The sequence below is a fragment of the Phoenix dactylifera genome, chromosome 15 (genome assembly GCF_051530095.1).
Source record: "Phoenix dactylifera cultivar Ajwa chromosome 15, Ajwa_hap1_PhDact_Kaust_v1.1, whole genome shotgun sequence".
Taxonomy (NCBI): Eukaryota; Viridiplantae; Streptophyta; class Magnoliopsida; order Arecales; family Arecaceae; genus Phoenix; species Phoenix dactylifera.
This window is the reverse complement of record NC_143204.1, coordinates 3,799,300-3,814,655: the sequence shown is the minus strand read 5'-3', so window position 1 is coordinate 3,814,655 and position 15,356 is coordinate 3,799,300. Positions and strand designations below refer to the sequence as shown.

The 15,356-nt window shown below is 37.7% G+C and overlaps 1 protein-coding gene across 27 annotated transcripts; it reads left to right on the top strand.

Annotated features, from left to right (window-relative positions):
- Window positions 1–1,174: 1,174 nt before the first annotated feature.
- On the top strand, window positions 1,175–12,452 carry LOC103695740 (pentatricopeptide repeat-containing protein At4g38010-like). 27 transcript variants are annotated; one of them, XM_088711497.2, is made up of 6 exons: window positions 1,175–3,036; window positions 3,125–3,170; window positions 8,734–8,814; window positions 10,996–11,090; window positions 11,836–11,914; window positions 12,016–12,452. In XM_088711497.2, the coding sequence occupies exon 1, from the start codon at window positions 1,281–1,283 to the stop codon at window positions 2,802–2,804; it is 1,524 nt and encodes a 507-aa protein (XP_088567623.1). In that variant the 5' UTR covers window positions 1,175–1,280; the 3' UTR covers window positions 2,805–3,036; window positions 3,125–3,170; window positions 8,734–8,814; window positions 10,996–11,090; window positions 11,836–11,914; window positions 12,016–12,452. The 27 variants fall into 27 exon arrangements, with proteins under 27 accessions (XP_088567623.1, XP_088567622.1, XP_088567617.1 ...); XM_088711496.2 differs by having other exon boundaries at window positions 11,836–11,973; window positions 12,089–12,452; XM_088711491.2 differs by having other exon boundaries at window positions 10,996–12,452.
- The last annotated feature ends 2,904 nt before the right edge of the window (window positions 12,453–15,356 follow it).

The following is a 15,356-nucleotide window of genomic DNA, read 5'->3' as shown; positions in this document are numbered from 1 at the left end:
AAGGACTCTCCTTTGATGAACCGGACCTGACCAAACCGACTCGGCCCGGATCTAAATCGGACTTAAATTTTTTGGATTAGAACTGGGTTATACATCAACCCGATCCGACCTGAATGACCCGTTGGGTCAAAAATTGTAGCTGTGGACCCGACCCGATCTTCTATTCAGTTAGGTTTGGGTCTAAAATTAGAAGTGCAAATAGATCGGGTTAGACCGGATCATGAATGATCCCAACCCAACTTGGTTTTTTATTCGAGTCCTAATTTGGATCCAGACCCAACCCAATAGAAGATCGGGTCGGGTCAGGTCGGGTCCATGGCTATAATTTTTGACCCAACAGGTCATTTGGGTCTGATCGGATCCAGACCCAAAAATCTTGGTTCAAATTCAAGTCCGGGTCGGGTCATGCCGGTGAATGCAATGATGACAAAAAAAAAAACAAAGAATATTATTTTATAATAGTTGTGGATATGTGAAGAAAAGATATAATGACTAAATTCAGAAAAATAGCCTTTTACATGTCACATGGTCCTTCCAAGGATCTATAGTAGCCTCGTGTGTTTCCTTTTAAAAAATAAATACATCAGAAGAACATAGAAAGACAGAGGTAACTTAGTCTCACATTCACCATCAAATAATAAGTGCAGCTTTTTAGTATAATAGATGGATAGATGGCAGAGTGATCCGATCGTTTGTCTAATCAATCATACTCAATAGAATTTAAAGTTAAATATTGCGGTCATTTCTAAAAAAACAACCAACTGAATACCACATTTTAAGGCAAAGTTGACCAACTGAGGAACAAGACTATAGGTTAAAACAAAAGTCCCTTTCTTCTTAAAATCGGTTTTAGTAATGAGCAGGGAATTTTAACCAAGCATCCTATATGGTTTCTATGCCCAACTTAAAACTAGTCTCTTGTGTCCTTCATTAATGAGAGCTAACACTTTGAAAATTGCAAATGTCAACTTAACCAATAACATTAGATACTATCAGGAATGCCTAAAAAAATATCATGTTTCATGAAGCAAAAACATAAATGTACTACAAAAGTTTACAAAAGAAAGTATTGCATTAGGCTGGTGCTGCTTGTTACACTTTTTGAGGCTAAAAGCGTATTGGATACTATCAAACTAGATGCCCAACTCTTGAATAAAATTTTAAAGACTGTTTTTTTTAGTTGAATGAAATTTTAATGAGTGTTAGTGGAAAAAAATACCCCAATATTTACGCACCTTATTAACCAAATTTGAGTTGTGCAAGCAAGCAAAGGAACTACAATGCTTCTTCACCCTCTTGAACTATGCCAAATCCAAGCCTACTTCACCAAGACTTCCAAACCCGATCTTCTAAACTGCCTCCTTAGGACCCTCGCACTCAATCAGCTTCCTGTACAGGTTCTTCTAATCTACAATCAAATGGTTCAGCACTCTTCACAAGATCACTTCACCTACACCTACGCTCTCAAAGCCGCCTCTCTACTCGTCCCAAACGCCGCCCACAAAGGCCATGAAATCCATGCCCGCGTCCTCAAGTCCGGCCACCACGCCGACCTCTTCATCCAAAACTCTCTCATAAGCTTCTACTCCTCCGCCGCCGACGTCGCGTCCGTCCGGTGGGCGTTCGCCGGCATCGCCCGGCCCGACGTCGTCTCGTGGACTTCGCTCGTGTCGGCCCTCGCGAGGAGCGGCCACGACGCGGAGGCCCTCGCGGCCTTCGCCTCCATGGACGCGAGGCCGAACCCGATGACCCTCGTAAGCGTTCTCCCGGCCTGTTCCCGTCTTAAAGCTCTCAACTTGGGGAAATCTGTCCATGCGTTTGGTCTTCGGAGCTTCGGCGGCCATAGGAGTAATCTTATTCTTGATAATGCGATGCTGGAATTGTACGTAAGCTGTGGTGATTTGGTTGCTGCGCGCCATCTGTTCGGAGAAATGGCTGAGAGAGATGTTGTCTCGTGGACTACCTTGATTGCCGGCTATGCGCGAAATCAAAGCTCGGAGGAAGCAATCGTGGTTTTTTCGGCAATGCTATGGGATGGAGAAGCAGCGCCGAATGAGGCGACTCTGGTGAGTGCGCTGCGAGCATGTGCCTCCTTGGGGGCGTTAAGGTTAGGCAAATGTGTGCACTCATACTTTCTTAAGAATTGCATTGGTGTTGATGGATTGGTGGGCAACGCTCTGATTAATTTTTATGCCAAGTGCGGAGATGTGGGTATGTCTTGTAAGGTATTCACTGGGATTTCTTGCAAGGATTTGGTGTCTTGGTGCACAATGATGTGGGGGATGGCCATGAACGGGCGAGGAAAGCAAGCTTTGCAGCTTTTTGCTTCAATGCTGTCTCATGGGGTTAGGCCGGATGGCTTGGCCTTCCTTGCAGTACTGTCTGCGTGCTGCCATGCTGGGCTGGTTGACCAAGGGTTGATGATATTTAGGGCCATGAGCGAAGTTTATGGGATCATGCCCCAGAAGGAGCATTACACATGCATGGTTGATGCCTATGGGAGGGCTGGGAAGTTAAAGGAAGCAGAAAGTTTAGTTCAGAGGATGCCAGTTGAGATTGATAGGCATGTGTGGGGAGCATTGTTAAGTTCTTGCAGGTTTCATGGTGGTGATAAAGTTGAATCAGAGTGCCTTAGTGGGCAGGTTCTTGAAGGAGATGTAAGTGTTGGAGGGGGCATGTATGCGCTGGTGTCAAACATGTTGGCTAGTGGTGGGAGATGGGAGAATTCACACTCTGTAAGGGAGCTAATGAGAGCTCGGAGGATTAGAAAGATAGCCGGTTGTAGTTGGATTGAGGTCCGTTGATCTGGGTTGTGCAATGGACGCAGAGATCTTTGGTAATCGGATACTTGTTGTTGCTATGATAGAGTGAAAAGCTTCAGAGGCATATGGGTTTAAATCTTGAAAAATGTGCCCTTAATGGCCCATGAGGATCTAATTAGCTGGAGCAGAAGCTATGAAAATCCAGCCAGGAATTGTTCTAGAGCTGCAATGAGTTTAGAACCTCCTGATTGTATGCAAGAAAATTCTGTCTCAGGTGACATAGGCCACCCTCTTCATCTGCAGCCATGGCCCTTGCCCATCTCTTTTAGCATCATCACCTATTCTTTATTATCTTTGTACAGGGAATCTCATTGTCGTGTGCTGTTGTCCATAGCTTTTTCTGGCCAGGCAGGAACCGTCTCTCTACTCTCTCAAGTTCTAACCAAACTAACATTTTCATGCAATTTATGTATTATCTATGTATCTTATGAAATCTCTATTATAATTCCTACATGGAACATATGCCTAAATATTTATGGTTTTGTTGGTTATCCTGTCTAACTTTTTTATGGTTTCTGTATGTTCGTGTAATTTTATGTCATTTCGTTGTAATTTCCTGTAATTTCTAGGATGTTGGTAATCAATTTTAAACTTTTATAGATGCACTAATCCTTTCTGTGTAACATCTGTAGAACCTTTTCTCAATGATTTCCATGTCCCGAGAAATGTTATGCCTCCAATGTGGTTGTAATAGTGTATCTCAGCATACACCGACGCACATGTACAAAACAATAAGAATCGCATCATTTCTTTACACTCAACCATATATTGGAAATTAAATTTCCACATCTGCACCTCTTTAGAACTAAAGTGTCCCTATATTGATGGATTGATAACTTAAGCCACATGTAACTTCACCTATGTAGTGAAATGGGAAACATGATTGATTTTATGTTTGGAATTGGATTTTTGGTTACTGCTCAAGGAGAGTGAAAAGTCATATGTGTTGTCTAATTTTTTTTAAAAAGATACTTCGTGGGCTGTTTATCTTTTTGCAACTTAAAGGGGTGGGACTAGGGGTGAAAGTGGATTGGATAGTATCCATCCAAATTTCATTTTTTTATCCGAATCTATCCGGATATGGATAGAAATTTGAGCATCTGACTAATATCCATATCCGTCAAAGAAAAATAGATATGAATATGAATAGGAAACTATCTGATCCGTATCCAAATATCCGATCCTATTTATAACCCTCTTTAATTTTAATAGTACTCATTAAATTTTAAGAAAAACCATATTAACATGCTATTAAATTGATTTATCATTCGCTTAATAATATCTTTAATTTCATGGTCATAAAGTTTAATTATCCGATTTGTATTCATATTTAGATCCATACTTTCAGTATTCGATTTGTACGTGGATCCGTTTAAAACAAATATGGCTATAAATTTTTGCATCCGACTAACATCCGTATCTGTATTTGTATTCGTCAAACAAAACATATGTGGATATGGATATGCTAGTATCCGATCCGTATTCAATCTGAATTCTGCCCTAGGTGGGACCTCCAATTCCATGGAGTTGATGAGTTGCATTACTTTCTAGTCCCTAAGCATTGCAACATTTGCCTATAGAGCATCAACAAAATCCTCAACTTGCAACAGATGGGGAAAGAGATGGTCTTTTAGTGATGCATCCAAACCTTTGAATCAAGGTCTGCCGTACCGGTACCGGTAGGCGTATCGATTGCATACCGGTACCGGCAAGCATATTGGTCGCCTACCGGACCAATACGGTTCGGTTCGTATCGGAACCGGTCCGGTACAAATCGGTAAGCTTTTTTTTTTATCTTACGGTTTTCGCGTCCGCGCGTGGACGCACGGGATAAATACCACCCTGTGGCATTAATGAGCTCGCGTGGGTGCTTCACAGTGCAGGAAACGCAGGAAACACCCACGTGGCGCTTCACAGTGCAGGAAACCGCGCGCGGGCGGAGAATCGCGTGCTCGCATGCGGGCCCGCAAGATATATGCCACTCTGTGGCATTAATAAGCCCACGTGGGTGTGCGGGCGCACTTTTTCAGCCCGCGCGGCGTTTCACAGTGCAGGGAACCACGCCTGCATGCGATTCCCCAATGCGCGAAACCGCACGGGGCAGGAAAACGCGCGCCTGCGTGCGGCCCAGCGCCTGCGCTAGCGCTCTACTCCAGGCGTGGAGCGCTCTGCCCCCTCGGCCACGCGCACTTTCCAAAAAAAAATTTACCGGTGCGAACCGGCCGGTTCGCTCCAGTACATGACCGGTACGCATGCGTACCGGTCGAGATCGGTCGAAAATAGCTGGAACCGGTCGAGACAACACTGCAATTTGATGGGTGCATCATTAATTCTTGTTGAAGACAATTGAAAATTTTGGAGTCTTGTTAAAGTCTAGTTAGACATGAATTTTTATATTTGTTTTAGTAGTGGATTTGTTTAGAATTATTTTCTATTAGAGACTTATTTACATTGTTTATTAGTGTTCTGAAAGGCCAAGCCCCATGTATGGTTTTTAAAATTATGTATGCTGTTGTCTTTCAATGAATAAATAGATATTCTTCTCTTCTGCCTGTGAGATGTGGGAAATTGAGGGTGAGGCCTTAGAGAGTGAGTCCCTGTCAAGCTGCTTTCAGAGCAGTTCCTTTCTTCTTCCATAACTTTCTTGATTCATTTCTTCTGAATCTTGTTTTCTATTTCTTCTTTCTTTGTCCCTTACTATTCTTCCACTACCAAAACCCTGTCATCCTGCAGCCATTACAACACTTGATATAACAGCTGTAGCAGCCATCTAATTGACCTTCCTCAGGAATAAGTCTGGACAGCTAACAGGTTGTCTCTGGCTTGCCTGCTTTCTGCTGTGCAACAGTATCTCTAATCACTGTTACAAGCTTAAACAGTCCATCTATCTTTTCATAAATCTTTCATTCTTTGCAGCCTTTGAACAGAATTTCTAGATCTGATGATTGGTCCATTTCTTCACCATTTTTAGTTTTTAAATCTGCAGTCAATCTAAGATCTATAAACCAATTGTTGACTTTACCCACATCCAAAGCCTACAACTGATTCAAAGAGGCTTCGAGAGCATTACTCCTACTTCATGAACAGATCATGATTCATAAGCATTCATACACAGCCCAGCATACATGGAAATGAACTTGGCTGGTTCCTATTAGTATCTGTAGTGATTGAATTGAGTGAATCAGATCCGTCACCTGTATCCCTTAAAGAATTCGGTAGTCCTTAATATCTTCGTTTGCAGCAATTTATATTTTCATTGCTTTTAGTCTACAGAGTACAGAGCAATGTCTGTTTCATATCATAACAATGATTACAACTGCTCTAAACATGAGTTTTGTATGATAGAAAACCAATTTTTAATGATTATATAGCTAGGTCAGTTTTCAAATTTATTTTTTGGTTGTACAATGAATTGATATAAAAAGTTGGTAACAACATGTGAAATGTGCTCCCAATCAACATATTTGGGGTGTTTTTAACACCCTACAAGTATAAAAATGCTTATGGTTATGTTAGCACACCACATCTGTTAAATTGATGAATCATCTAGTTCCAACTCAAAATTATTTTTAAGACTCATCTTGATCAACATTAGGATTTAATTTTTCCAAGTTTAAACTAGACCAACTTTTCTTCTTCTTTTGAAAAGAATGCCATCTTAAAGTTTACTTTGTTGATGCTCACTAGTCACACCATTTCATCTCCTTGCAAAAACTCATCATTACCTTCAATAAGTTTGAAAACAACAAAACCAGTGCAATGAAACAGTGAAATTTTGTCAGTAAGGAGGCAGATTCTGTGTCTTACCTAGACAATTGTGTTTTGACCGATCCATGTTTTCTTAAATCAAATAGAGGAGGATTGCAAGGTTTGGAGGCAGAAGAAATATTAACAGATGAGGACTAGTGGTCTACAGAAGGTTGGAATGTAATGGTAAGGCGGTAAACTGATGAAGAAAAGGAATCTATTCTTGCTTCACTTGCTCAAAGTTTTAAATAAAAAATCTAGAGCTTGGAAGCCAGGAATAAGAACTCGACCAAGAAACTCTGGAGATTGACAGAACATCAATTATGTGTTAGCAGATAGTCGCATAGGACATGCGAGTGGAATCAGCAATAGAGTTTGATATGGTAACAAGTCCATTAGCACATGATGTTGCAGGAGTTTGTATTTAGTGATCCCTTCTTCTAAGATTTGAAATAAATTGTTTTATCTCTAATAGATGGGCAATTGTTAAATGCCTTTGTTTATCACTGAGAAGCAAGTTTAAATTGTTTCATGAAGAAGGTGAAAGTTATGGATGATAATTCCACATATCATCGTCTAGTGGAAGGAGCACAAGAGAAGAAGATTTTTAAATAGGGATCTTACGACAAAAGTATGCATCCCTTTCTTTTAACATATATGTGAAATCCAGAAGCACCATCTAGCAATTTGAACAACACAGAAATGCTATAGGAATCAAGATCAAAAAGAATAATAGGGCAGATTATTGTTCATGCAATTTAAGAATACCTAATATAACAGATTGTGGTAGTGAGAAACAATTTCAAGAAGTTCACACATTCCAAGCTTAAAATGTTCCAAGATGACTTGAAAGTTCATCTCTTATTAGGAAAGAAGGCTCATTTTCTACAGATGAAGTTGATGAAGATGTAAAATTTGTTTAAAGCATTTGTCACTCATTTAAGGGGATCTTATGTTGGGATACCCTTCCTTTTCTCGCTCACAGAAAAGTAAAAAGAAGTTCTAGCTAGGTAAATTCGATCAAGATAGAGGAAAGATTTGAAGTGCAAAAACACATTTGGTAGAAATATTTATGATGATTTTGTTAACAAACCACATAAATTATAGGTTGACAGGCTGCGCAATTTTTCTATGGAGTTACAAAGAATGAAGAAGAGAATTGTTGCATTTTCCTTAGTGGCCTATATGAATTAAAGGAGAAAAGCCATCAACTTTAGAACTGCCTGTTGCAGCTCTCAACTCAATCAGGATCCATCAGCTGCTTCTCCAAACTGTATGAATGAACTTAGTAAGTATCAAAAAAGAAGTGGTAGGATGCTTAATCCCTTAGCAGCTTGAAAAAAGTAAGGTTTCTGCTATTAATAAGGAAGGAATCAAAGAAATACCAAGAGATGAGAAAGAAGAAATCAAAGAAGAGAAACAAGTTCTTCAAAATGATATGCAAAAGGCAGGGAAATGAGGTATTAAGCAGTTATATTCTTACTTCCTAGACAAGTAGATTTCAGCATAAGTAGTACTAAGAATGTATACCAAGTATCTTATATTTTGTAATTAGGCTCATGGTACTTATTGACACTTTTAACTTAGGGTTCTCAAAAAGGATCAAGGAAGTCTGAACGGGTGGACATAATATTACCTCATTTGCTTCAGATCCATCACACTTCATCAATAATACTGGAACATAATATAGCAGCAACTTATAGTTTTCGATTGTTGTAATTTGCTGCAAATTTAGTATTTTTAATTTTTTTTTTCCTTTTCTAATCTTTGATTGCACATCATCATTGTATTATCTATCGGCACATTCAAGTGGCTTGTTTGAAGACAATTGTATACCTATACTACAATTTAAACTGTTTGATTTCTAAATTTGAACTATTCAAACTTGTTTTAGACCAATCACTATTTCTTTGGAAATTAGTAACTTTTACTTGTATGTTCTAATTTTAAGGTATGTATATCCCGTAGGTGTTTAACATTTAGAGGTCAAAACTAAGTCAATTATGGAATATTTAATATGGTACGGCGAAGAATGGTACTCTTGACTTAATTGAAAACAACTTGCCGGTCCTCTTAAACTCATGTTTTCTTAATTATTATTTCCTTTTATTCTTGTAACTTTAAATTCTTTGTCATAGTGAAATCAAATCCTTTTTGTTTGCAGGGTTATCTAGTTCAAGTTTGAACAAGTACATATGGTGGGGTAAAAGTTGATAACAATAGTTATATTGGGAAACAGTTTCAGGTTAGTTAAATAAAAAATTGCATATATTTTTTTTTCTAGTCATATTCAATGGTAAGACCAATATTAATTCTTATTGATGCTTTCATTTGCTGAATAGTCATGTAATCATGCAGCCATACCCCATGAACTTTATGGCAATGGGACTTCAGTCCAGGCCACATTTTACTCAAAGTTCTCTCTCAGGTTTATGCTGCTGCTTCTGCTACTCTCTCTCCTCTCTCTTATTATTTCTTATTTTTTGATGCTTCATAGCATTTCTGCCCAACAGATTCCTGGTATTTTAATGGGCACAACAAAACTCAAGCTATGCTTTCCCACCACCTCAAATAACAGAGGATCTTAATATTCTAATGGTCTGAGTGATAAATGGTCTTCAAACACTTCTCAGGATCACTTCATTTCTATCCGCATCTTTGTGTTGTCTTTTTTACAATGGAAAGTTGGCATTTTTGTTGCATTTTTTTGTGCAGGCTAAAGTTCTCTCTATCCCTGTCCTTTTGGTTGGGGCTGTTGTCAATCTCTTTTCTTCTCCTTTTTGTTTCTTTCCTTTGCCTAAACTTTGGTGCCTTAAGATGAGCAATCAAGGACAAGCATAGCATACTTCCAAATTTTGAGTCATCAATGTAGATTGTTGAGATGAACCTAGTGATGTGGATATTGAAATGTCAGTATTTGATGGTAGATCCATGAAAGTTTCTTTCGGAGATGCCATGATATTATCTCCTCCTACTAGATTGTGATTTTCTTGGCTGGTACCAGCAGAACATAATCTCTAGTTTAGTGATAGAATAGTAGGTTCCATATTCCCCTCTATTATTAAGAGCGCAAAAGCTATTTCTTGTCAAACATTAGGAGAGCAAAATTACATATATAATATGTGGTTGTCCATAAAACAGCATTATTGAGATTATATGATGGGGTTTTGGCATCGATGAGAGCAAAATTATTTACATATATAATGTGGATTAGATCTATTGTTCCTCTAGATTCTAGATCTAATCTTCTATCTCAAACTCTTAACTCCTTCGAAACCTCCGTCACCTTTCTCAAATCTCAAATCCTTTCTTGTTTTCCTCTTTGATCACTTAGTTATGGATTTATAGTTTGCTTAATTTATTGCAGTGTTGTCCATTTATGAAGTAGTACTTGTACAACTACAAGATCAAGGTGCCCTTAATCTTTAACGTGAGGAACACTGGATAGTCTAGATTGTTGGTTATCTTCAACGTGAGGTCTACTTTCTTATTTTTGTTCTTTTTTTGTTTTAATTTTGTTCTTAAAAGTTTGTTCTGTTAGATCTATGTTGGACTGTTGGTTGTGTAAAAGAACATTTTTAATATGTTGTCTTCCATTAGATCTATTCTGATTTCTGGCATTTGATTTCGTAACCATTTTCAAACTGATCATAAGAAAGGTTGTTATTTTGAACAAATGAGCAAGGTTCTTAACCAATCTCAACTAATTATAATCTAAACTGATAATTGAAACGTAAGAAAGGTTCTTATATTGAACAAATGTCCAGACTGATATATTTCATCTTTCTAAATCAATATTTTGTTTTATACATGGTTCCTTAATCCTAAGTCAAGTATTGAAGCATTCGTGCATTGCTATTTGGTAGCCTGGTAGTAGCACCAGAACATACCAAGTAGTGATATGTAGATGATATGTAGCTGTGTTACATGCCGCATGGATCGTGGTTCTTGCAGATCATTTATTTTCACTAAAAAACATGAAGATATTCCTACAAGATGAAATTCAACTTTTTTGATGCCAGAGAGTGCTCTTTTTTATGCCAGCGTGCCTTTCTTATTTGAAATAAAATGATTCTGATTACAAGCATTATCCATCTGAAGAGGAGTGGGGCAATATTGAGAAGATTAGCAAGTAGTTGAGTGTATTTTTCTCAAGTTTTCTTGATTGAGCTTACTGTAAGGCAAGAGATGCAGAGTATAGATGCTTTCATGCAAAAAATAACATGGCAAATGCATGGAAATTTTGAAAAGTATTGGTCGGATCATAGCTTAATCTTGCCTATGGCAGTCATTTTAGATCCTCAATACCAATTTCAGTTTATGGAATATTGTTATAAGAAGTTGAATGTATATGGTTGTACCGAGAACATGCACATCCATGATTATATGTTTTCTCTCTTTAATCATTATATGCTCGCAACTCTAGACCTCCAAATACTAGCACATCAACTCATGGAGACATGGAGAGGGATACTTCCTTGTGAGACTTCTGAGCCATGCAGAAAAGCGGATGCTTTTAAGGTAACTTAAAACTTTTTAAGTAAAATAAATGTATTGTACTTGTATATGGTATTGTTTCTGATAAATAACTAGTTTCATTTTTCCAATAATGTAGGATTTTGATACATTTGAAAGCTTTGATTGTGTGACTACTACACAGAAGTCTCAATTAGAATTATATTTGGATGAGCCTAGAGTTGATAAAAAGTCCAATTTGGATATCCTTGACTTTTGGAAAGCTAATCAGTCTCGATATCCTCAACTTTCTCTTATGACACGTGATATTTTAACTATTTCATATCTATAGTTGCCTCTAGATCTGCTTTTAGTGTTGATGGGTGAGTACTTGATAAGTATCGTAGTGCACTTAAATTGGATATTGCTGAGGCCTTGGCTTTGACTCAAGATTAGGTGTTAGGAAAGAAAAGTATATGTTTCATTAATTACATTGCTATTATTTTTTGAATGAATTTATTATTAATTATTACAAGATTTCAATGTAGATGTGTTGAAACTTGAGTTAGACGAGATTGTAGAAGATGTCATGAACTTAAGTTCCTATAATGAAGCCCAATCAACTCAATGCTTGGCCAATATTGAAGTCAATCCATAGTGAGATGAATCATAGTCATGGATACTTTTTTGGACTTATGTTGCTCCTGTGTTTTGGACATGTCATGATATTATCTTGTTACGTAGGAAGTACATGACGTTTAAGAAAGATTATAATGAATTGTTCTTGCATCTTCTACATGTTCTTGGGAAGGATGCAATGCATTTTGAAGAATTGTATCAGGAACAACTAGTCATCTAACACATGTTGAGATGAAGGGCTGCAGAGCATGGTAAAAGCAATGAAACAACCACCCCTTCTATATTATGTCTCTTGCAAGCTGATTAAAAGGTTATAACTTCTGTCTTCTAAGTTGAGTTTCGGTCTAGACAGGAATATGAAATATATGATTTGTAGCCATTCTTCTCTAGCACACATTTCAACAGTAGCAACTTGATTCTTGTAGACACCCTCGTGGAAGATGAAGTAGTGCAGCTGTCTGAAGAGGATCCAGATATTTACCTATCTGAAGATGTTGTTTTGACTGACCAGCCAACTAAAACATCTTGTGAAATATTAACACTCAGCATGCTACTTGTGTCAATCTGTATGTTGTTTTTTGGTCGAAAAATCGTGTTGATATCATGGTGTTTGGTTCTAGACAAGATTCTTAATTCTTGTGAAGGAATGTAAATGCTATCCACAAGTTTCTAGATTGAATGGTTGTCAGTGCTTCTTGTAAAAATTTAGCTTCATTGTTATCCAAACAAGATTCTTGTAATGTTTTCTACATTTAGATTTTTATAAAGATTGAATTTCAATGCTATACAGACAAGAATCTTGCAACGTTTTCTAGATTTAGCTTCTTGTAAGGTTTGAATGTAAATGCTTCTTGATTGTAAATGCTATTCAGACAAGATTCTTGTAATGATTTCTATATTTAGCTTCTTTTTTTTTGCAACTTGATATATTAAACAGGTCGGGTTGGGTTGGGCTAATAGGTTACCATTCATTAAATAGGTTAAACGGGTCGGATTGGGTTAATAGGTTACCTATTTATTAGATAAGTTAAATAGGTTAGATCGGATTATCTATTCATTAAACATGACATGTTCGGGTTGCAAATCCTAATTTGTTTACTAAATAGATTAGGTTCAGGTTTAGAATTTTTTGATCCAACTTGCACCTGACCTGACTCATTTATGACCCAAATTGCCGTCCCTAGTTAGGCCTTCCATCTCAGGATTATTTGGATTGTTATGTGGGTACCGGTATATTAGTTCCTCCCAAAATTGTTGCTTAATCATCTTTTTTCAACCTAGTTGTGGTGTATAAGCACTAGCTATTAATAAGCACTAACTACATTAATAATCGCCTTATCTAAAATTAATTTAGTGGCCACTAATCTATCACTTATATTTCTTATATCTATTAAATTTTTTTTCATTTTCTTGTTCACTATTATTCCTACACCATTTCTATTATTTTTGTTACCTATATATCATAGTTTATAATCATCCCTTATATCCATAGATTTACTTATCTTTCTATTTAATTTTTTATAAGTAAGCAATATTGATTTTTTACCTGTCATCGTATCCGTTATTTCTCTACTCTTTTCGGACAAGGATCCAATAGCCCAAGTAGCAATTTTTATTATCTTCTTCCAGATATAGCTACCTTCTTTACATGATGTTATTTCTCTTATATTCTTACTACTTTGATTGGTTCCTATTATATTAGATTACTACAAGAAGAGTTTAGTTTTAAATAGGGGTGCAAATGGGTCGGGTCGGATCCTGAGTAATTCCGATCCGATCCGATTTTTTGTTCGGGTTCTAATTTTGGACCCAGACCCGACCCGGTTGAAGATTGGATCGGGCTGGATCCGGGTCGGGTCGATTTCGGATCTGAATCGGATCCAATTTTTTTGTGCTTCTGGAAAAGAATTTGGGCAAATCTAATTTGGTGATATCATAATTACGAGGTGCTGGGTGGCCTATGACTTGAAAGACTTGCAATTGACCTCCAGTCAGAACAGATGACCCATGACTGCTAACTAAGTCGGTCTACAAGCCAAATTTCATATCACACTATTTTTTTGTCCATATGACTGATTGGACGGAACTTGGTGTCTCCCAGCTCCCCTCTCACGAGGACAAAAAAAATCCCAGACCTCCTTCCAAAATCCAATTCCATTGCAGAAAACTGGCACATGACCCATATTCAGTTCAGTGTTCCCTCACTTCCTCCCTGCAAAAGTTAAAAAAAAAAACAGAAGCCAAAAAACGGAAGGAAAAAAAAAAACCAGCTACCGAGACACCAGAGGTATCAACAGTGTAATAGATCGAGAGAGAATTCTGATGGACTAATAGTGCCATGACCCACCAACAAAAAAAAAAAACTCCCTTTGGCTTTTCCCCCCTCTCTCTTTTCGGGTCCATTCGGGTCGGTCGGATCCATTCAGTAAACTCAGACCCGATCCAAAAGATGATTCGGGTCCAATTTTAGGACACAACCTGAACCCCACGGGTCCTAAAATTTGGGTCGGATCGGGTCGGGTCTCAGGTCGACCCGACCCATTCCCGAGACCCGACTCATTTGCAGCCTTAGTTTTGAATAAACCTAGCTCATTGGTCGCTAGAACTGGGTGATGTTGTAATGGCCACTTACAGGCAACAAACTAATCAAGCCTTACTAATTTGTGGCTCCGAGTTATGTTGTATAACCCACTCTTTCTCATATATCACTGTAACTGGGTCATACTGTAGTAGCTTGCTTATAGGTAACGACCTAACCAACCTTTTCCCCACTTATCATCACAATAGGGTCTGGTAGTGGCACATCACACAAAACAAAAGAAGCCCTAACATTGTCAATGTTAAATTAGAATCTATCTAATAGTTATTGATATCTTTCTATAACCGGCTATCAACGTGACATCAACCCTCTATGTTTCTCATCTGGACTAATGACTAGAGTGCTACAATATACCAAAGAATGAAAGAAAAATGTGGGGAAAGAGTCCAAGACATGAAAATCCATCTGACTCTTATTTTGCTATTGAATAATGATGCGTATGGTATCTGATTATCAGCTCTTCCCTTTGGAGATGTAATTTATGCAAGTTTTAGTAACAAGATTCAGTCATTCTCTTTTTAGCCCATATTATCTTTACCCTAAATCTGCACCATTGTTAAGAGCTATTGCTCGATTGTTTTAATAATAATCACAAAGATTGAATAGATCAACCGTCCTTCTATATGCTTAATTTAAATTATATAATATATACTTGTTGGTATGCTTTTTCCTTTTTGATGGAGAGGAACCCAAGCTTGTGATGGGGTTGAAGGACTGTATGGGTGCACTACAAGTATCTGAGCTGAAAAGAGATACAAGTGGTAGTGGGGTCCTACCGCCTTGAACATTAAGGATTTTCACTACTAAAGTGTTGCCTTTTTAGAGTATGAGGTTAGCTATGAACAACAAACTAGGATAAACTAAGGTAAAGGTAAAGCAAGATAAAGATAATGTATATATGTGTGTGTGAATCTCTCTCTCTATATATAGAATATGCAAGCCAGCGATAGGTTTAACATTAATTCTCAGCTTGAGCATCTTCAAGCTAATTTTGTTGGTACAAGGCATGCTGGCTTGAATAGATGATGTTTCCAAATTCTGATAAATTATATCTCATCTTACCTCTTGTGATTTGATTAGTTTATAGATCTAGG

Coding starts and splice junctions, on each gene's coding strand:
- LOC103695740 (XM_088711497.2), top strand. CDS start 1,281: ATGCTTCTTCACCCTCTTGAACTATGCCAAATCCAAGCCTACTTCACC.